Source organism: Cavia porcellus, unplaced genomic scaffold (genome assembly GCF_034190915.1).
Source record: "Cavia porcellus strain 051 isolate PalLab524CR breed Dunkin Hartley unplaced genomic scaffold, mCavPor4.1 scaffold_8, whole genome shotgun sequence".
In the NCBI taxonomy this organism is placed as follows: domain Eukaryota; kingdom Metazoa; phylum Chordata; class Mammalia; order Rodentia; family Caviidae; genus Cavia; species Cavia porcellus.
The window spans coordinates 73,747,472-73,769,790 of record NW_026947491.1 but is presented as its reverse complement, the minus strand read 5'-3'; the positions used below and the strand labels follow the sequence as shown (position 1 = coordinate 73,769,790).

Sequence of the window (22,319 nt, the reverse complement as noted above, 5' to 3'; positions counted from 1 at the left end):
GCGTGATGGCTTGAGTTTTTGCTGTCCTCCCCAATTTACTGTTATCTGGAGTAGGCTGGGATGCAGGGGCGGTACAGGCTAGTCTCTAGCCTCTGTGCCAGTTAATTCATAAATTAGGCTGTACTTTCTGGTTGTCACTGAGTTGTGACTATTTTGTATCCGCTTATTGGGCCCCAAGCAGAGGCTTGGTTTAGCCCCAGTAGCTCCAGCCAGTTCTCTTTGTACCAGAAGCAGCTGAGTAAAGTCACTATGGCACAGGGTTCTGCCCAAATCCCAGCCGTTCTCTTCCAAACCTCTCTGTGACAGGAGCACCAGAATAGCAGATCCGCCCAAAACCAAGATGTCTCCCACTAAGTTCTCTGTGTGGAGCTGAAGCCAGCACGTAATCAGGCTCTGCCAGAATTCAAGATGTCTTCCACTAGCCCTCCCTACAGGGGGACCTGGTGATGTCACCACGCTGCAGTTTCTGCCGCCAGACTAAAATGTCTGCCACCAGACTCTGTGTTATTGATTTCTCCGTGGTGGCGGGCCAGCTGTTCTCTGGCCAACCCCAGCAGCCGCGGGGTTCCCAGTACTCACCAGAGTCTGACGCAGGTCCTCATTCCAGGACCACCGCACACCAAGCTGCCCACCTTTCCTGCACTCCCAGCACAGTGCGGAACGATGCACAGTGTGCGCTCCTGGCACAGCGCTGAATGGTCAGATATCTGTGCACTGTTTAGATTTGAAACACTAGAGCTTTGTACATCCCCTCTGGTGCAGCGGTGCAGTCCTGGCTGCTACTCGGAGTCCCGGCCCGGGTCTCAGTTTCCCCGCAGTCACCTAAAGCAACTCAGCTTTTCCTGCTGGGTCCACGGGTCAGTTTGTTTATTTAAAGGCGCGGGATTTGCAGCCTCCCGTTATCAGCGTTTACGGTCTCAGCACGACTTTAAATCCTCCAGCTGTACTGTCTTGGTTAATAAGAATCGCTATTGATTTGTCTGGCCCTCTCCATGTTGTCATTTTTTAGCTTCTAGTATGAATTCTCCTGAGAGACTCTTCGCTGGATCCCCTAGCAAGCCGCCATTTCGGTAACCCCCCTCCAGCATATGTTTTGGATGGGACAAAATATTCAAACCATAGCATCCCACTCCAGTCCTCCAAAATTCACATATTTTCACTTTAAAAATGCACTTACTTTTGCCCAGTAGCTCCCAAAGTCTTAACTTATTCAGCAACCCAATCACCTGTGAAATCAAATGAATTATGTGCTCCCAGAACAGTCGTGAAGCATAGACAGACATTCCCATCACAAAAGAGAGGAATAGGAAAAGAAGGAAAGAATAACAGGTCCCAAATAGGTGCAAAAACCAAGGGAATAAACAACTCTCAAGGCTTGAGCATAGTCATCTTGGATTTTGTGTCCTGCTGGCCTGCAATGGGACAGAGGTTGGGGCTCCAAGGCTGTAGGAAGCCCACACTATGGCTCTGGTGCTCTGAAATTGCATAACAGCAGCATGCCCAGGGCAGGTCTTGTTGGAGGCTCTGTAGTGCTGAGATCTCAGAGAGAGATCGGCTCCCATGATTCCCTAGCATTCTAGTAGGAACTCACTGAGGTAGTTCTATCCTCTATTTCTGCTCACAATTGCCATCAGAGTTCCCTCTGGGGGTTCAGAACCTGCAGCAGGTGTCCCAAAGAATCTCTTAAAATGTAGGATTTCCCAATAAATCCCCCTTTTTCAAGCCCCCACCAGAATCATACTTTTTGTTCTTTCTGTTCAACACAAGTTTTTTCATTATTCATTTCAAAACTGGCCCATCCTCTACCCATTATCCAGTTCCAAAACTGCTTCCACATTTTTAGGTATTTGTTATAGTAATGCTTCATGTTTGTCTTTGTTGATTTTGTGTTGCTATAAAAGTACACTTGAGACCGGCAATTTATTTATTTATTTGGGTACCAGGGATCAAACTCACGACCTCACAATTACCAGGCAAGTGTTTGAAGCACTGAGCTAAATCCCCAGCAAGACCAGGCAATTTATAGAGAACATAAAAGTACTTCAGTTTTGAAGTCTGCAAAGTCAAGATCAAGGTGCTGGTATCTATTACAGGCAACTACACTTGATTCTCACATGGAGGGGGCAGAAGAGTGAATGCATATATGTATCAGAATCATGAAACGAATTCTGCGACCAGAATTGTGGAAAGAATTAAGTTTGTAAAATGATGCACCACTGTAGTTTGATCGTCTTTCTTATAAAACTCTGCACTCATTTGAGTATAGAAACATAGTTTTATTTCATGCTGACAATGCCTACTCTTTGACACATGGCAGGCATTCAATGTTTAAAAATGAATACTAAGTGAAACCCCATTTTATAAGTGAGGCTCGGACATGTTAAGAAGCTTGCTTCAGCTCATCCAGAAAGCAACATAGACCTGGTGCTCATGTCTCTGCACCACATTCTTTAGACTGTAAACTAGTTCTGAAAGGACGGTTTTTACGAGATGAAAGTCTGCAAACCCTGCAGTGGGGATTCATGTGTACAAAGCTGCAGTGTTGCTTAAATATTCTATCTCACTGTGATCACACAGATTATTTCATGTCAATCAGATGCCTGAGCCACACATTAACATGTTAATAAAAATAACAGTAGAAATGAGAGACCACATTAATAAATATAATTTCTGATATGCTTTTAACATAGAATAGATACTATAAAGTACCTTTGGTAATGAAAGAATGAAAGAATTGTAATTCTTTTCTCTATACGAAACTGTTTTATACACATGTAGTTTTCTTCTTTATTATAATGAGAAATCAGTGCTACATAAATATTTGGGTAGGAGGAAGGTCTTTAAAATTTTACCTAAGTAACATTATGAAAGGAACCAAAGTAGGCTGGCAGGGTTTTTTGTTTTTTCCTAGATAGCTACTTGTATAACAAATAAGTATGAGGATATAAAAGAATAGTATGCTGAAACAAAAAGGCAATCTAGCACAAAATATTGAAATATGTGGCTAAACTGAAACTAAGAAGGATTCTCAGCCAACCAGCATGAATACGACAAATCAACTTGTAGTTTTTTTTTTCCTTCTTACTGTTTTCAGCCGCTGCAACTGCCTGCCAAGACCATTAAGAGAAAAGCTGACAGTGAACTTTATACTAGATACATTAGGCTCACAAAAATTGAAAGCTGCTGGTCTATCTTAGTATCACTAAATATAGGACAATCAAATATGATGTGACTTCCAGTGGGATGCAGTGGAAAGCATGTAACACTATGTAATATTTTTGCTCAAAGACAAAGATAAACAATAATAACCTACATTTAATCAAGTTACACTTTTGAGCCAATCACAGATATGTGACTGACAACGACTATAGATGTTATTAAAAATTATTGTGTTACAAGGATACATTAATGTGTTTATGACAAGTAATGAACTGCCAGGTATTTGCTTTAAAATTTTGTAGAACGAAGTTTGGGTACTGAGTATGTGCATGTGCAAATTCACCTATGCAGATGAAACACAATGGGGAAAATGTTGGTAAATGTTACAGAGCTGGGGATATAGCTCAGTGGTACAGCACCTGCCTGGCAAGCGCAAGGTTTGATCCCTGGTATCATTAAAAAAAAAAAAGTTACAAAACACAAAAATTAAAATGGCTTATTTTCTCAACATTATATAGCCATACATAGTGTATGATCATTCTCATACAGAATGGCTCCAAACTCAATTATAATCAAAAGCAAAATAATTATTCCCATCTAAAAAGATACTACAGAACTCCAGGATACTGTCACTCTTTCTTTCACAGAGATTTTTAGGCTTCTGAGCTGTGTATCAAAGAGTCTTTATCTCACCTGTCCATTTCTTCTGTGTACAGTAACAATCTTGAGCTCCCTGTTCATCAAATGAATGGTTCCACACTAGGCAAGGTGCTGGCCTCTTTCCATTCAATCTTGCTTTACTCAGATTGGCTTTTTACAGAGCACAAGGTAATTTCATTAAGTGCCAACTCATCAGTTTATTTTAGTAAGATACATAGCCCCAAGGATCCTTAAAATGAACATCAGTTATTAAGTTGCACATTCCTTTAAGGGAACACAGTATTACTTTGTTACTTAGATTAAAATACAATGTAAAATGTGCTTTACATTAGGCATGTTTTGTAACTGGCCTGGCTTATAGTAGTTCTTCCTTTAAATGTGGAGTTTCCTTCATGGTAATATGAAAACCCTTCCCAAATGTGGAAGAAAATGCAAACGATACTCAGCATTTGTCTGTATCTAAACTTGTGACTTGTTTTTTTTTAAAAATAGAAGTCAAAATGTGATATGCAGCAAGTTTTAAGGGTCTCAAATACTGGTCAAGAATAAAGACTCAGATTGCAGTGTCCTATTGAGATACTACTAGGTTATCTCATTTATAATTTTCACAAGTTCCCAGTATGTCCTATTTTTTTTTTTTTTTTTTTTTTTAGACAAAGCCTCACTCTATAGTTTAGGCTAATCTTGAGCTCACTATGTAGCTCAGGCTGGCCTTTAACTCATGGTGATCCCCCTGCTTCAGCCTCCCAAATGCTGGGATCATAGCTATGTACCACCATTCCCGGCTACAAGTTCCTATTTTATTAATGTATGCTTTGACAATAGAAAAATAAATTACGACCTTCTGCTATTGAACCTGGTTTTATTGTTTACTTAAAATATATAGCAATTATTTAAAAATATCTTCATAAAAGGACATAAATGTTTAGAAAACCAATTTTAGCAACAAGTCTCATAAACATAAAACTATTAATCTACTTAAACTGAAATCACTGCTGCTTCTTCAGAGCAATAAGAGCATAACATCTGGGAGATTTCACAGGATCAAACAACTTCACAAGTGCAGACCATGCAACGTCTTCCTGCAAATTGATAAGCAATTCAGAATGCAATCATTTGTTGAAGAAAAAAGGGCAGACGAGTCAGATTATATGCCATCAACGAAAGCCTACTTAAAAATATACTACATAAAAGAATTCTATTCTTTCTTGAATAAAATTAACATTTAAAATTTTACCTTCAAGAAATTATGCTGAGAAAGCAAACATGAACACAGAGATCAACTTATGGGATATTCTTTGTTGTGATTATGAAAAATTGAACATAGCCAGTATCAAATGGATATTAATCAATCTTATGATGAAATATTATTCATTTTGTGCAATACAATAATGAGATGGGAAAATGCTAAATAACCTAAATAAGATACAAATAGAATTAGAACTTCATTTCTAATTCTATTCCAGTCTTAAACTATAAACTGCATACACATATACATGTAAAATTCATATATATGATAGCATCATTAGGAAATAGAAAAGATACTTACAGTGCTGACAGATGAGATTACAGTTACTCTTAATTTTTATATTATTATATATTTTAGATCTCTATCAAAAAGGTATTTAAATATTAAAAATCAATAATTCTATGTTTCCTGTTATATTACAAGGATCTATAAATATTTATGCATACTGTTTTGCCTAACTATTGTGCTTAGGTCAATATAAATTTTTTTGAGAAAGAAAATTATTCCCTGCCAAAATAACTACTGATTTTGTCTCTAGCAACTTGGGAATTAAACCTTTCTGGTGATCTGGACTTAGTTGGTCACTTAGGAACATGTATCATTATTTACATACTTTAAGAAATTGCCTTTCTTCATAATAATACAAATTAGAACAAAGTCATATTTATTCAAGTCCATCTGTGCCAAGAAGTCTGTTAATAAATAAAAAATAAAGTTTTCTATATGGTAAAATTGTTAGAAAAGCATTTACAGTGTAATCATTAGGCTGTGGGTTCCAAATGGGTTTAATTTAAATAGTTCACGATGATTTATTTTCACCACAGCCCAGTGCAATGTGAAAAATATATTTTTCCTAAAGAAGACAGTATTGTTATTTAATCTATATAAAGCAAGTAACACTTTAAAACAGCAGAAATAATTTATGCTGATTAGAAAGACACAAGTATATTAAAAGGTAAAATTTTACAAAATGACATATGAATACAATGCCCTTTGTATCTGGTCTTTTGTTAATTTTGGGTATACAATGTCTTTAATGTTTGATCTTTATTAATTTTGGCTATAATATGTCATATATAGTGGCTTGTGTGTACTGCCTATGTGTAGTAATTACCATACAATTAAAAAACATATGTTTTATTATATACCAGTTTTCCTGAAGATATCTATTGTATATATATAATTATATATAATGAGATAGAATGAATATTTAGACTATAAAAATATAATTACAAAAATTATCTTGACTAGTTTTATGTGAAGCAATCTATCTTTGATATGACTGCATTAATGTTACTATAGTTAATCAATCTTTATTATTCATTTAAAAATCATACAATTTACCTGTTCTTTCAGATAGCAAAGTCGATCCAGAAGAATCAATGTCTCTACACAAGGAGCCAGAACAACTTTTAACTAAAAGAATAAGATAAAATAGTGGTCCTTAAAAAAAAAAGGCTTATTTCTTTGACACTTATTCTTGAGAAAATGCTACAGAAGTTTACACACAACAAATCTACCCACGGTACATCTTCAGAAAATGAATATTGCTGAGATCAAAAGTTTTCCTTAATAAGAAAAGAATGCCCTTTCAGTGACTTTGAGGCAGAATCCAATAAGCAATCATATGCGATAGAAAGCTTTTAAAAGGGTACTAAGAATGAAATCCGTTAAAAGGAATGCCTGTGAAGTAACTGTACTGAGACCAATATGTGTTCAAAGGGCTAAAACTTTTTCTGTGCATTTATAATACATTTTAAGAGAAATCTGCCATGTGTTCTCTTTATTACATTACTGACACTTAATTTAGTTCTGAAATAGGAAATGTTCCAAAACAGTTTTTCTATAGAAAGAGAAAAACAACATGGATTGGTTCACTCCCAGTAAAATTTAATAGAATGGAATTCTAGCAACATAGCAACTTAATATGTTTAAGTAAAAGATTTACCATATTAAAAGCTTCCAGTTCATTCATTCTAGGCTTATACTTCTCATAGTAGTCCATTATAGTTTTCTCTGGCAGCTTCAAAATAAAAACAATAATGATAAGTTTGTCAACAATCAAAAATAATTAAAATTTTTCTTTATCATACATACCCTAAAAAGTAAAACAAATACAGTATCAATTTGGAACCTTACATGTTTAAAGAGCTAAATTAGATATTTAGATAGTAAGTTATCATAGTTAAACCCTTGTAGTTAAGCTTTCTGTAGGAACACAGAACATAGTACTACTATACTACACTATATTATGAATAAAATCATTTAATATTGTTTAATTTCAATACTTAGTAATAAAATATTTATCCTTACTTATTATTATGCTTATGGAACAAACAAGAATTGAATAAAGCATTTTTGAATAAAACCAAAATATGGAACACTATCTACACTATATCTTAGAGACATTCAAAGCCAATAGGAACAAAATAATGACACATGTTCATATTTAAAATAATTTTCTCCAACATCTACTTAACAAATGTGTTAATGAACATTATTTTCCTTTTTTTGTAAAAGACATAGCTATTCTATGCTGAACTCTCATATTAAGGAGGCCCATTTCTAGTTCAGGTACAAATTTCTGCCCTAGTGAACTTTATGATTTCTGAATCAACTATTTCTAAACTTTTCATGCCAATTCTATTATTGTAACAGCATAAATACTGCACAATCAAAAAATTCAAAAGGGTAAGTTGTTTTCTGTAAGTTGAATGCCTTTGTGAGAGACTTAAGAAAGGAAAGTCATCAGAAGAAATCGCTACAAAATTACTTGTCAAATTATGGTAGCTATTGTTAATATCCGGTTGTCTTGTGAAGTGCTGTGTTGCTTACATTGCTCTGTTCTGTCCTCTTTTATTTTCTTTAAAATAAAAAAAAAAAAAGAAAAAAATTACTTGTCAAAACAAGTAACAACAAGAGGGTATAAGCAGTCAATCTGAGATTAGTCTGATTTTCTTGAAAATGTCTAAATAAATTTATTTTTTCAGAGTATCTTTTCTTTCATTGTTGTATTGCTCTACACATCTTTTAAATTTAAAAAACAAAAAAAGATAAGGTGAAAAATGAAGCTCTGTCTCACCCCATTTGATATGCAACCTCCCAGAAAAGACCTCCTGTCCTTCACAGAGCTTAAGCAGATGCCCCATCTCTCATCCTTTACCAAATCCGATACAGCTTTAAAATAAATGAGCACCTTCTGGACCAAGCTTTTGCAGTAGAATCACAGTCTGCACTTCAAGGCAGCAAGAATTTTCACCTCACAAAACTGTGTGACAAAAATGGTCTCTACTTCTCTACCATCCTGAGATCCGCTATTGAAGGACAGGTTAGAACTCACGATCTTTATCATTCTGCTTCCTACAAACACAGTTTCCAATGTAATTGCATGGAGTTTCTCCTTTGTGCCACACTAGGAAGTACTATAAAGGCCACCGGGTGTCTTTGTTCCAAACTAGGGACTGAGGGTTGTACTCCACAGGAGACGCCCCTTTGGAGAATGGATTTGTCAGCTTTGGCTGAGATTGAACTCCTTGGGGATTTCCTCCTAGCCCTTTTCTGTATTCCTCTTTCATATTTCTTGTACTAGACTTTACATTATACAAAATCTGAAATTTAAAATGTCATTTGGATTTATTGAAGGAGTTTGTGTTCCTGCTTCACGTTCTATTTGTTACTCTTGAGTGATGAGGAGAGAAAAGGTGAGAGTATGATCTTCATTCTTTCACTTGAAAATAGACTGTACTTTAAATGAACCAAAGCTGGACATGACAGATTATACATTATAGGTATGTGTAATGAAAAAATATCAAGGTAGAAACTTATATGAAAGCCTTTGCACAAAAAGCAAAGCAAAACAAATCAGAATGGATTATTCTTATAGCAAAAACTTGGCAAACAAAGTATATTCATATTTTTAGAAGAGAAATTCAATACTTAAGTTATGATTCCATGCTTTAGTCAACTTTTTAAATCAAACACTAAAAAATCTCTCTCATCAGATTAAGCAAAACCTGAAGACACCATCTCATTGTAACACCAAATTTTATGATTCTAGAAACAGGAGCCAGAATGAGCTGCATAGCAGGGCCCTTCTTAATGGGCTATGGGTGAAGGTAATGAAGATATCCAGTCCTAAAGAGAATGGCAATGGAAATGGTAAATGAGCAATTATACTCAGGCATCTAATCCACACTCCCTTTCTTGTAATGCGTTGACAGTTGTTTTGACTATATTATAGCCTGCATGTTTAAAAAAGTGTTTTATTATCCGTACACTTAACCAGCTTCATTCTGTCTGCCACAATTTCACGAGTCAAAGTTCTGAATATAATTTTTTTCTTCAACCCTTCATTAAGACTCATTTCTTGAATTTTATTTGGTTTTATCTGAAACATCAATCCCTCAATCTGCTTTAGAAGTACATTTATTTTGTCTGTTGGCAAGCATGACTTTTTTATCTTTCTTATTAGACTTGTTAGCCTGATGTCTGATAGTTTTGGAAAACTGCCAAACAAGCATTTTTCTTGTGTACAATGTCTATCAATAAGCTACATAAGTACGATGAAAAGAAGCATGGCGATAAGAGTTAGATAGCCTAGACTGGAATCCTTCCCAGGTTTCCTAGTTGTAGGCAGTAACACATGTACCTGGGTTCTCACCTAAAACATGAGAATAATAATCACATTTTATAAGGTCAGCCTTCGTGTCCAATGAGATAGCAGACAGTAATCTTTTAGTGCAGTGTGTCGCACAAAGGTTCAATAAGAATACGCTTTTCCTCATACTATTTTTTTTAACAATATAAATTTGTTTTGGTTCAGTGTTAGGTTTAAAGAAATTCTGAAGATAGTACAGATAATTTCTATGTACTCCACACTCATGTCTGCATCTTGAAATACAGTATTTTTGTCACAGTTAATGAATCACTGTTGGTTTTAAAAATATTATTATTATTATTCTTTGGCAGTGCAGGGGAAAAACTCAGGACCTCATGCATACTAGGCAAGTACTCTATTACTGAGCCAAATTCCCAGCCTGATTTATTACTATTAACTATAAAGTCCACACTTTATTCAGGTTTCCTTAATTTTTTGCCTAATATCCTTTTTTTCAGTTCTACAATTCCATTTAGGATATCATATTGCATTTAAACCTTTTGGTTTTAGCAGCTGAAGATTTGCCTTGCATGTGATAACTTTTGACAGTTTTGAGTAGTATTGATTAGCTATTTAAAGGCTGCTCCTCCACCTGCAATTGTCAGATTCTTTTTTTCATTAACAGAATAGGCCTACAGTTACTGAGGGGAAGAACTTAGGAGGACAGTGCTGTGTTCCTTCATCATATCTATACCAGACTAAAATAGTGTTGTCCAGGTTTCTTCTCTGTAAAGTGCTTCTAGTTTCTGCTTTGCAGATTCTTCTTGGGAAAACAGTCGCTATGTACAAGAGTTCACACTTAATGAATAGGAAGTCATATTTCATCTGAGTGTAGAATATCTACAAAAACTACTTGGGATTCTTTTCCATGAAAGATTTGTCTCTTCCCCTTCATTTATTAATTTATTTACTCATTCAGTTTGAAAACAGAGCTGTATGAAGTTGTCCAGATAGGCAGAGGTGGGTGGGTCACCCTACAACTTCCTGGAGAGAAAGTAGGTTGGATGAGAGCATAAAGAGAACAGTTGTTTAAACTTCACCCCAGGCGTACAGGACCAGTATAATGCTTAGTGATTCAGCTCAGTTCTTATTGCTAGACAGTGGGTCGGGAGCCACTGACACGCCAATGATGAGGGTGTAACTGACTCAAGAACTAAGGTAGGTGAACGTGGAGATGAGGCTCATCAGCTGGTCCTGCCAAAGGAGCAACAAAGCCAATGACAAAGGCTGATGTTGCCCTGATGCATTTAGGTTGCCCGAGGAAACTGTCCACGCCGTTACTCAAAATATTAGTCTCATTATCATCTTCCAGGAAATACAAAGCAAAGTTAACTCATGTGTATATTACTTTTAGAAATAATGTAATTATGTAACTACTCCTTCTAAACTTATGGGTAGTAAGATAGAGGTTTCTTAAAAAAAAAAAGGAAAGAAAGAAAAACAAGGAAAAGAAAATGTATGAAATTCTTCTGACCTATTCAACTGGATACCAGTTAACGACCAGTTAATGCAGATAAAATTAGAAACTGCTACTATCTGAGTAGTTAAATTTACATATAAAATATTACATTCAGCCCATAATCATTCTAAAATTTAGTAGTAATATATAATTATTAAGATATTTCACTTGAACTCATCATTTGCAAATTTTGGATATGTCAATAATTCATATCTAATGACATAGATATTCATGTCATATCTAATGACATTTAAATGATTTCTATATTAAAACTAATATTAAGATGCCCTTATTTGCATTAAATAAAAAATAAAAAGGTACAATGTATTTGTTCTTTATTTGTTCTTATACTTTTAATGAAAATTAGATATTCCTTAACAGTACTGGGTGCCACACAGATAACTGCGTGCCTGATGTTTCTCTGTGGTTATCTGAGAGAATAAAGATAATTCTAATAGGCAGTGTGGCTAATCTTACATAGCTTACATGTATTATGTGAATCATCTCTATTGCTTATCTTCTGTGAATTTGGCATTAGATGTCACTAGGCTTAGCATAGTATTTGCATAGCATTTTGGTACTTTTTGATTGCAATTTGAAAAAAGCATAATTGTTACTTCATTTTTTATACAGTTGTTTCAAATCTATATAAGTTATAGAAGACTATTAATCACATGCTTATTTTGAAGAAGAATTTGAAGTGGCTGATAACATGAGGCATAATGTATGTCAATGGTAGGGCTATTAAAGAAAAAAATACACTCTGAAGTACATATATAAACAACATGACACCAAAGTAACTCGGGGGAAGTTGCTAGAATCAAGCAGAATTGAGCATAAATTTAACTTTGACTCTCCTAGTGGCTAAAGCAAAAAATAAATAAATTGAATGTTCTTTGGAGAATATCATTCTATTTTGAAAAAGTGAACAGAAATTTATGCACAGTAGAACTCAGGGAACATAAACATAATGATGTCTTAATTGCATGTTTAGAAACATCCCAGTACCACACAGGTTAAGGCTCCATATGTTTCCACGTTCTAACCCAGTTTTAGTGTACCCTTGTCCAGTCATTGCTTGGGGAAAGGATCACAGGATGTAACTTAAGCAGAGCTCTCTCTCTCTCAAGGCACACATGCCCACTTTCCTTACCTTACTCTATTGAGGTTTTGTGGCAAATGATAGGGCAATTGTTAGCTCACATGATGTTCCTTTGAGAACCAGAAAACAAAACGATTGGTAGTCCTGGCCAATTTACTTGTCTTAAAAGGAATATGGGCTGAGAGTTCACTTTGTTTGTGCCTTCAGCTACGTGCCCTTGTGAGGAGCAAATGATGTAACCCTAGGTGGTGTCCCGGATGATGAACTGGCATGGAGCAAGAACTGCACCATATAGATACTTGAAACAGGTTGAATGAATCAACTGGATGCTCTTTATTAGCTTCTCAGGAGGAAGATGGATGAAAATGATGTACAATTAAGGTTTATTGAAGCAGAAAGCTTAGTCATGAATAAACCTACGAATTAGCCAAAATCATGAGAGAAAAATTGCCTAGAACAAAGAGTGAAACAATTTGCAGTTTAGCAGCTGTATCCTACAATGGTGAAAGATTAAAAAACATCTAATGCTCAAAAAATAACAATAACTCAGTCACTAGGGTTCTTTTCAAATCTGCTTCTAGTTAACAAACTATGTTCTGATGAGACTATGCTACACATGTCTTTCTGGTTTCTTGTGAAGCTAACAGATTCCAATCTTTTTTATAATTATATGTATTCCTAGAACAACTTTCCACTAATTACTGACAAAGTTTAAGCATATTCTAGTTATTTCAATCGAATGACTAAGTAGCATATTCCTTTTAAAAACCTTGATAAAAGTAAACTACTTAATAATTTTGATAATGCATCCCTACTGGGATGAACTATTAAGTATAAGTGTATAAAAAAGGAATACAATTCTTTAATGGCATGACTTGATATACATTTAATTTGATACAGGAATGCAGTTTAGATACCTATAATTAGTATGGACAACAATGTTCTTTAAAAGTAGATAGACCACATATGTCAGCCAAAGCGAGAAACTTTTGAGAATAAAGGGGAAGTGTTATTCATCATTCGGAAAGTCCAAAAGATAAAAAGCAAGTCTCTCTGGGATAAGCTAGGACATCTGCTCACTGTACCAAAAAGAAGAACACTTAAATATTGAGGTTTTCAAGTTGGCTTCTGACAGGAAGCAAAATCATGGGCATTCCCTATTTCCTACCTAGAAGGTTAGTTCTTGAAGGTAGGGAACTTTGTATCTCTATCACCCAACTTCCTGTGAAGAATTTGAATTTTTAGTTCTTGATGAACATATAAAAGTGTAGGGCTGGGCCAGGTGGCATCGTGCCTGTCTGACAAGCATGAGGTCCTAAGTTCAATTTCTGGTTAAAAAAAAAAAAAGCAGTATAAAAAAAAAATCCAAATGAACTGTTTTCTCAAACTTAGGAGTAAGTTTGTTAAACACTTAAGAATGATAAAATGTAGATTCTAACTCAGGAATGGGGCCCAAATTCCATATACAATATCTTACAGAAGTTACTAAGGCTGCAGGTTTTTGCCCTGCATTCCAAGTAGTGAATCCAAACAGCTTAGCCAGGTGCACAAGGGGGACTGATGTTAAGTTACGAGGGACAAAGAGATTCAAAGAAATACAGTAGATCCAGGTATGACTATTAGAGATGTACTCTCCAATCATCCAATGACTTATCTCTCCTGAGTTACAGCACAACACAGGTAATTAAACTAGAGCAGGGGTTGTAAAGCTTTTCACTTACTAAGCAAGAGCTTCCTGGTGTAACATGTAAAATGGCACTTTAAAAAACCATGAGGTTTATAGTGGAAATATTATGTGACTGAAAATGGAATCACCAAGATGCAAATGCTTAAAGACTGGTTAGCTTGGGGCAATTCTGCAAGTGTTTGGAAAAAAGTGTCTTTAAATGTAACTTTAGTTAGTTAATTATACTACTGTTAACATCTAGTGGAGTCAGAGATGTTGCTAAATGTTTTACAGCCCACGGCGTACAGCCCTGTACAACAAAGACTTACACAAATGCCAATGGTGCTGAGTCAGAGAAAGTAGGCTCTAAGAGAAATTTCCACTGCTTTCACAAATGACTGCAGAACTCACGTATTAATCTGTTGAGCTGTGTAGGGATCACTTATGTATCTAGCACATGTAGCTTTGGTCTTCTCTGGAATGATGTTTTGTCGGGGAATTTTGATTTCTTTCACATTTATTATGATTTCTTGTAGCTAAGATTTTATCCACAGGATTGTAGGAGATTTTCTAGATAATTTACTTGCATGCATAGTTTGAATAGGAAGAGATGTATTTTAAGATTATAAACATCTTGATGTATTCACCACACACTCAATTGTATATAAATACTTGTCAAAATGATTTTAAATTTAAAGATCTTTTTAGTGTTCAGAATTTCAGGTAAAATATTTTTGAAATGAAATTATCAACATCTTTTTATTGTTCTTGTGGGTAAAACTTTTATTTTAGCACTGATATTTCATTATATAGGAATAAAATATTTATACTGTATTACAAGTGTAAGTTTAGTTTCAATAACTTTTGCCACTTCTAATGATTTTGTCCTGACATATATTATTTCAGTATCTCTTGCTTAAAGTTAGACAAGAACCCATTCCCTCCTACATCCTTGTCTATCTGCTTCCTTCCTCCACCTCTCTTCTTTCACTCTTTATCCTGCTCTTGGCCCCTTCCAGCACCAATGTCTTCTAGCCTTGGTTTCCTGCTCCTACTCATCAACATATTCAACATATCCTTTCAAATGCATTTCAATAGGTGATTTTTTTCATGAAAAGAAATCATGGGGCACTATAATTGTCCTTATTACCTAGTAAGAGTATTCTTTTCATTTAAGACTTCCCTTTTACATGGTGATACTTATCTACATTACTCCTCTTTTCTTACTTTTAATTTTATGAGTGGTGCTGAAGGGTTTGACCTATATTTACAGTCTGTTTAAGCTTCAGTTCTATTACTTGCTGGCTCGCTGAATTATCTTATGCTCAGAGGTTCTTTGCATTGAGAAATACTCCTTATTTATATTCTAAATGTAAGTGTGAGTCACAAGAACACTCAGCACCTCAGGTCTTTAAGGCATTTACCACACCGAAGCCTCAGATTATTCCTCTCAAACCTTTGGAACCTGAGGACAAAACAGCCTTAATGAAATCTACACCCATTACTGAACCTGAGTTTTTCCCTACTTGCCTTTCTAGTCCTAAGGATGAGCCCTGTAGATCAGCTGTAATCCAAGCCTCTATAGGCATGTACTCATCAAGCTCCTCAAGGGGAATATCCTTTATAGGAAGTACATGGACAATTTGGGACTTCCAGAATTCATGTGGCCTTTTCTGTCAGGGACTGACTTAAAACAGATTAAGTCAGATCTCGGAAAATTTTCAGATAATCCTGATGAATACATAGAGGTCTTTAGAGGGCTTACTTAGACCTATGAGCTAGGTTGGGAAGACATAAATGTTACTCTTAAACATTAACTTCTAGTGAGAGACACGCAGCATTACAAGCTGCCATTGCATTTGGAGATGAATATGATATTGCTAATTTTAGGAGGCCAGAAGACAGCCAGGGGAACCACCAGTTCCCACTGGGAGCACAAGCATTTCCCACCCAAGACCCCAAGTGGCCTGACAACAATACAGGAGATTGGAACAGGAGATACTTTCATGTGTGTATTCTTAAAGGTCTAAGAAGGACAAAAACCAAGCCTTCTAGTTATTTTAAATTGTCAACTATTTTTTAAGGAGAAAGATAAAAACTCCTCTGACTTCTTAGATCATTTATCAGAGACATTAATAAAACATACGCCCATAGATCCTGATTCAATAGAGGGACAAATTTTGTTTAAAGACATGTTTATTACCCAGTCAATTGTAGACATCAGCAAAAAGCTACAAACAATAGCCTTTGCTCCAGATACTTCACTTGATTCTTTTGTTAAAAACTGCTTCTGTAGTGTTCCATAATTAAGACTGGGAGTAAACCAAAGAGAGAAAACAAACAGACCAAAAAATGACTGCTGTTATTGTGGCCTTAAAAATACAAACCTTAAGTTTGATTCTCAGGGTTCCAAGAAGAGTTCAATGACACCTGCCTTCTATTGCTGCCACAAGGAAAGCCACTTCAAGAGGGACTGCCTTAAGAGGCTCCCCAAGCCATGCCCTAACTACAGATATAGCCACTGGAGATCAGACTGAGCTCTGAGACCAAGGCCTCACAGGTCAGACCCATCCTATCAGCTGGTCCCATAGGACTAAGCAGCCTCGGGCACTTATCTCCTCCCTCTGGCTGACCATCTTCTCTGCCTGTCATCTCCATGGAGGAGCCCTGAATAATCATGACACGAGGTAAAAACACAGACAACTGATGAACATTGGCACATGTCTTTCTGTCCTTCTCAACTCTGGTCTTCTTTCCAGGCATTGACCTCAGTCACAAAAATATAGGTTAAACTATAACTGGCATAAATTTCTCTACACTCATTCTTTTGGTTATAAAAACCCAACTCCAATCCTAGAGAGATTTTATCCTAAATGCTGTAATATATATATCCAAGTTGCCAGCTAACCAAAATGATGCTGAGACTAGTTTTTACAAATACAGTACATATTGTTGTTCATATATAGACTGGAGTTTTTCATTTGTCAAAATACTATATTAATCTGGTTCTCATAAATTAATCAAATTTAGACATAATTACAACTAAAACTAGAGAAATTTATGACAAAATTTCAGACTCCATCAATAAAAGGATCTAAAAGCCAATGGGTTAAAATTGCTATAAGTTATAAGCAGTCTCTAAACCTGAGTGCTAGCCCTACTGTTCATACTTTGATTATATATGCCTTTGTATGCAAACTTTGATTATATATGCTTTGATTAGAAATTATTGCCTAAAGGTGCCAAATCCAAGGCATCACACAGAAAAAGCTAATAATATGCTAGGTTCCTTTAGATTCTTTTTTACTGATCCATCAGCTCTTGTCCAGAGAAAGTTACGAGATATATACCGAAGCCTTAACTATACTAAATAAGCTTTGAATGACACTGCAACTGGTCTCTCTCCTAAATAGAAAATAAAATTAATGAGATAAATCATCCTCCAAAATCAGATGGCATTAGACAGTCTAACAGCAGCTCAGGGAAGCACTTGTGTGATTGTAAAAACTGAATGCTGTGTGTACATTCCTGATTCTTCTGCTGATATCTAATAGCTATTCAAGATATTAGACTCCAAATTACTATGTCTGACTCTAAAATTCCCTAGACCTTATCTTTTTTCTCCTTATAGGAAGCCATTACTAGCTCCTCTTGCTGGAAATTTTTGTTAACTATACTCATATTTATCTTGCTGGTTCTATTATTTGGCCCATGCATACTTTATTGTTTCTTTGGTTTTGTCTCCTCCAGACTTAAAGCTGTACGCCTACCCAAGATAAAACTGCTTGATATCTATTGAGAGCCTCTAGACAGTATCTCTGCAGAAGTACCTCTGACTGCTGTACAACCACTGCAACCCCAGTTAGCCTGAAGAAGCCAGATTGGTCATTATCCCTCACAGCAGTTTGGGTTATTTCTTCAGAAGTGGGGAACGTTATAGGAGGCTGAGTTAGTTAGAAATATTGGGGCTGGGGATTTAGCTCAGCGGCATAAGCACCTGCCTTGCAAGCAGGCGGTCATGAGTTCGATCCCTGGTACCGATGAAAAAGACAAAAAAAAAAAAAAGATAGAAATATTATAGGCAGTCAGACAGGGCTGGCCCTTCAAAGGAGCCAGAGCAGAAGTTCAGATAACCTTGCAGCCTTGGAAGAGAGAATCACATTCTGTTGTGGGCCAGATCTCTAGACAAAAGGCAAAGCAAATACAACCACATCCTAAAGATGCCGGACAGTCAAATAGTTCTCTATCATCCTGAGGAAGTCAGGAGCCAGCACTCATTCTCCTACTGCTGCTCAGCACGCCCGCTTACTACGTGACGTGCTCCCTGATTTGGTCCTAATTTAATCAGTTTCACCTGAGCAATTAATCTTATTGGTTGACCACAGTTCTGTGCCACCTCATGCCCAACTTGCGAGTTCCCATTTTTTCCCACTTCTGACCCATCTAACCTCATGATTTTGCTCTATAAAGACAGAGAAAAAAGTCTTTGACAACCCACTCAGGACTCTTTCTGTCTCCCAGACAGCTTTCTTTCTCTCAATAAATACATTCTACTTGTAAACTCCACTGTTCCTAAAATCCATGCTTTGGTTTTAGAGAACATGAACTTGTACTGGACATACAGTGGTTAGGGAGTTTCACTCCCCTATATCAGTTCCATTCCCCTAAAACCTACCCTCCTCCACCTTTTGGTTATCACTGCTCATATCCAAAGTCAAATCCTATAATATGTAGGAGTCTTTTCATATTGGCGTTGTCACTTAGTAATATACATTTAAGTTCCCTTCACACTTTCTCAAGGTTTACAAGATCACTTCTTGCAATGCTGAATAATTCACTGCATAGTTGTAGCACAGTTTAACCATTCACCTACTAAAGGACATCTCAATTCAAGTTTTAGCAATATATATATATATATATATATATGTATATATATATACATATATATATATATGGCTGCTATATACATTTAAATGTAGGTAATTGTGTGTATATACATTTTCAAATGCTCTTATTGGGTAAATACAAATTGTTTAAATATGTGAAAAGAATATGTTTTGTTTTCTAAGAAACCATCAGAATCCTTACAGAATGATTGCAAGCATTTTGCATTACCACCAGCGCAAATGGGATTTCTTGCTGTTCCACATTTTTGTCAGAATTCATTGTCAGTGTTCTGGATATTTGGAGTACAGTGACACCTCACTGTCATTTTAATTGCATTTCCCTAGTGATGTGACATTTGATCAGGAGTATGTTTTCATATGCTTATTTGCACTGGTACACCTGTTTCTGTATGGTATTAAGGTCTACTGGCTTTTAAATGGTTTGCTTTGTTATTGCTGATTTTAAAGTTCTCTGTTTAAATTCAGTCCTATATCTGGTATAAAAATACTTTATCTGTGGCTTGTCTTCTCATTTTCCTTTCTCTCAGTGTTTTATAAAGAGCAGAAAAATTCAACTTTAATGAAATACAGTGTATTAATTACACTTTCATGGGCTATAATTTCGGTGTTGTATATGAAGAGTTATTTCTATACCTAAAGTCACACAGATTTTCTCTGGTTATTGTCTGGAAACTTACAGCTTTAGGTTTTATATGCAGATCTACAATTCGTTTTGAGTTAAGTCTGTGAGAGATATAAGATTTTCATTTTTGGTGTAATGCCCTACTGTTTGAGCACTGTTTGTTGAAAACACCATCTTTGCTCCAAAGTACTGTCTGCTTCTTTTGTCAAATACCACTTGACTATATTTATGTGGGTCTATTTCTGGGATCTCAATTCTGTTCTTTGATCTAATACTCCAGTACCTCACCAATATCAAACTGTCTTAAACATTCCACCTTTATAGTAAATCTTGAGGTCACACAGAATCAATCCTTTAACTTTGTTCTCCTTTAATATCATGTTAGGTAAACTGGGTCTTTTGCCTTTCCATATAAACTATAGAATCAGTTTGCATTGAAAAACCAACTTCTGGAGATTTTGATTGAGACTGCACTGATTCTATAGATCAAGTTGAGAAGAAATGACATCTTGGGACTAGTAAACCTTCGTATCCACAAACACAGAGTATCTCTCTACTTATATGCTTTTTATTTGATTTCATTCATCAAAGTTTTATAGTTTTCCATATATAGATTTTGTACATATTTTGTTAACTTTAAATCTAAATATTCAATTTTGAGAAACCTCTGTAGTATTTTAAATTTCAAATTCCACTGGTTCACTGCTACTATATGGCAAAAACGTTGACTTTTGCATATTTTCCTTATATTCTGGTACATTTTTTTCAAGCTGGCCTTAAACTCACAGCAATCTTTCTGCCTCAATCTCCAACTGATGGGATTACAGGCATGTGCCACTGTGCCTGGCTATTAATTGGTACATTTTTTAAAAAATTTTATTTTGAAAGTGGTAAAATACAACAGAACAAGACAGAATAAAGCCAACTAAGATAGTACAGTGAAATTGATACAGAACTTCACAGCAGGTTACCGGGATAACAGTAACAGGGATCCCAGTATATTTCATTAGCTCAATGAATCTAATGTGGGGAATCTGCGGATATATGGTACAAACTATAGGGCAGAAAAATGAATTGCTGTTAAAGTACAGGTCTGATTTCAACATAATTTAGATTTTTTTTTTTTTTTTTACAAGTAAGTAGAACGGGAGATGATTAGAAGGCAGACTGCATTATTCCAACTGTTTAACACATAGTAGCTCATTCTTTTGTGAAAATAATTAATGATCATACTGACCTGGGTCTCATCTAATCCAAGCTTCTTTAGAGACTTCCTGACATAATCCAGAAAGGAAGAGCATTTGGAATAAATTTTACCAACATGCTCACTGCTGCAAAACAAAGGTGAATTTTATATTTTTGGTTTCCAATCTAAACTACAGATAATTTACATTCACATATGAACTGTTTAAAATATCTTGTGAGTATATGGCATGAAATCCTGATTGATCCAAAAGTAGTAATACTTTTCTGTCCATTTTAAAGCGATACAAAGCACTTGGAATCTCCATCTGAGAATTCTTACATCACACAGCAATGGAAAACAATATTACAAAGACATGCTATGAAGAAAGTTTAAACAGCCTCAACTAAAAAAGTACAAAGTCTTTCAACAGTCTCTATTGTGCCTCAAAATATCTTTTAGTTTTACTGGCTTACCATTACAATGCACAATTCACTGCAACACCTGCTAATAGTGGCAATGATTCAATAGCTATGCAAAAAGAACTCCTTTTGTGCCAACCATTGATTCAACACCATATGCTGAGCTGTGACTGACTTGATGGCATCTAAGCCTTGCAGATTTTCATTTCTGTTTACACAAAGTATCTTGAAGGTCTTGAATTTAAATAATATTGTGTTAGACAATCACATTTCACGAGTTTGTTTACAATTTAGGAATCATGTAAAAACAATAGAAAAAAATCACTATGCACAACTAATCAAAACAATGAATTAAATCTTACTCTTGGAAGAATTAATATTAATCATTAAGATTAATGAGATACTATATTCTATCAACTTTTCCTTTAAAATATATTTCAAACATATTTCATCAGTCCCATTTTAAGATGACAAGCCTCATTTCTACTTACTACATTATGTCCTAATAAATATAAATATTTCCTAACTAAAATCTCTAAAGTCTTAATGCATTTCTGTCTACATATTATTTTTAAAAGTAATTTTTCTAGAAGAACATTTTTATTCTATTACTCTTCTGCTCCAGAAGCTTTCAGTAACTACTTTTGTTATACATTGAAAATGCTCAGAAAGACAGTCTAAGTTCATAAACACATTTTCCTATTTTCTCATATTTTTTTATGTTCCAGAGTTTGGTTTTCTCTTCTTAGATCAGTCTACCTGACTTAGATGGACTTTACTCCTTGGTGTGTTTGCTCATGTAGTCTCCTTACTAGATAAGATTCCTCAATTTTTAGGTTAGTTGAAATAAGTCATACTTTATCACAAAGTTCAAGCAAGTTTACATGCTATTTTTAGTAAACTGACCACAGTCATATTTTCTTGTTTTAAGTTTCTATAGCTTGTATTCTTTCTTATTCTGTTCAGGTTATTTTATCACGTCCTTGAAGTAACAGTTATTTGAATAGATTCCCATGACATAGGAACTCTATTTATACAGTTTTCAGTGACTTTTTGACAGATTTCACACAGAGTTATATATTTTATGTATATGGGGTAGCACACACTAGATATGTACATCTTATGTATCAGAGAATATTGAACCGATTGTGTAGCCAGAAAAAGGTATCATTTAATATAAACTTCCTGTCCCTTATCTTACAGGTTTTAAAAGTTTGATTTTTATAAGACAAA

The 22,319-nt window shown here is 35.2% G+C and overlaps 1 protein-coding gene across 6 annotated transcripts in view; it reads right to left on the bottom strand.

Annotated features, from left to right (window-relative positions):
• Positions 1 to 4,661: 4,661 nt before the first annotated feature.
• Positions 4,662 to 22,319, bottom strand: part of Mettl25 (methyltransferase like 25) — an 85,418-nt gene continuing 67,760 nt past the window's right edge. For 5 of the 6 annotated variants that reach the window (XM_013159291.3, XM_063255220.1, XM_063255223.1 and 2 more), the window contains 4 exons: positions 20,719 to 20,812; positions 7,017 to 7,091; positions 6,413 to 6,484; positions 4,662 to 4,901 (listed from right to left, as the gene is read on the bottom strand). In XM_013159291.3, coding sequence (XP_013014745.2) covers positions 4,809 to 4,901; positions 6,413 to 6,484; positions 7,017 to 7,091; positions 20,719 to 20,812 — 334 coding nt within the window. In that variant the 3' untranslated portion in view covers positions 4,662 to 4,808. Of the gene's footprint in view, positions 4,902 to 6,412; positions 6,485 to 7,016; positions 7,092 to 20,718; positions 20,813 to 22,319 lie in introns of those variants that run through there. The other variant, XR_010049396.1, reaches the window with a different exon arrangement.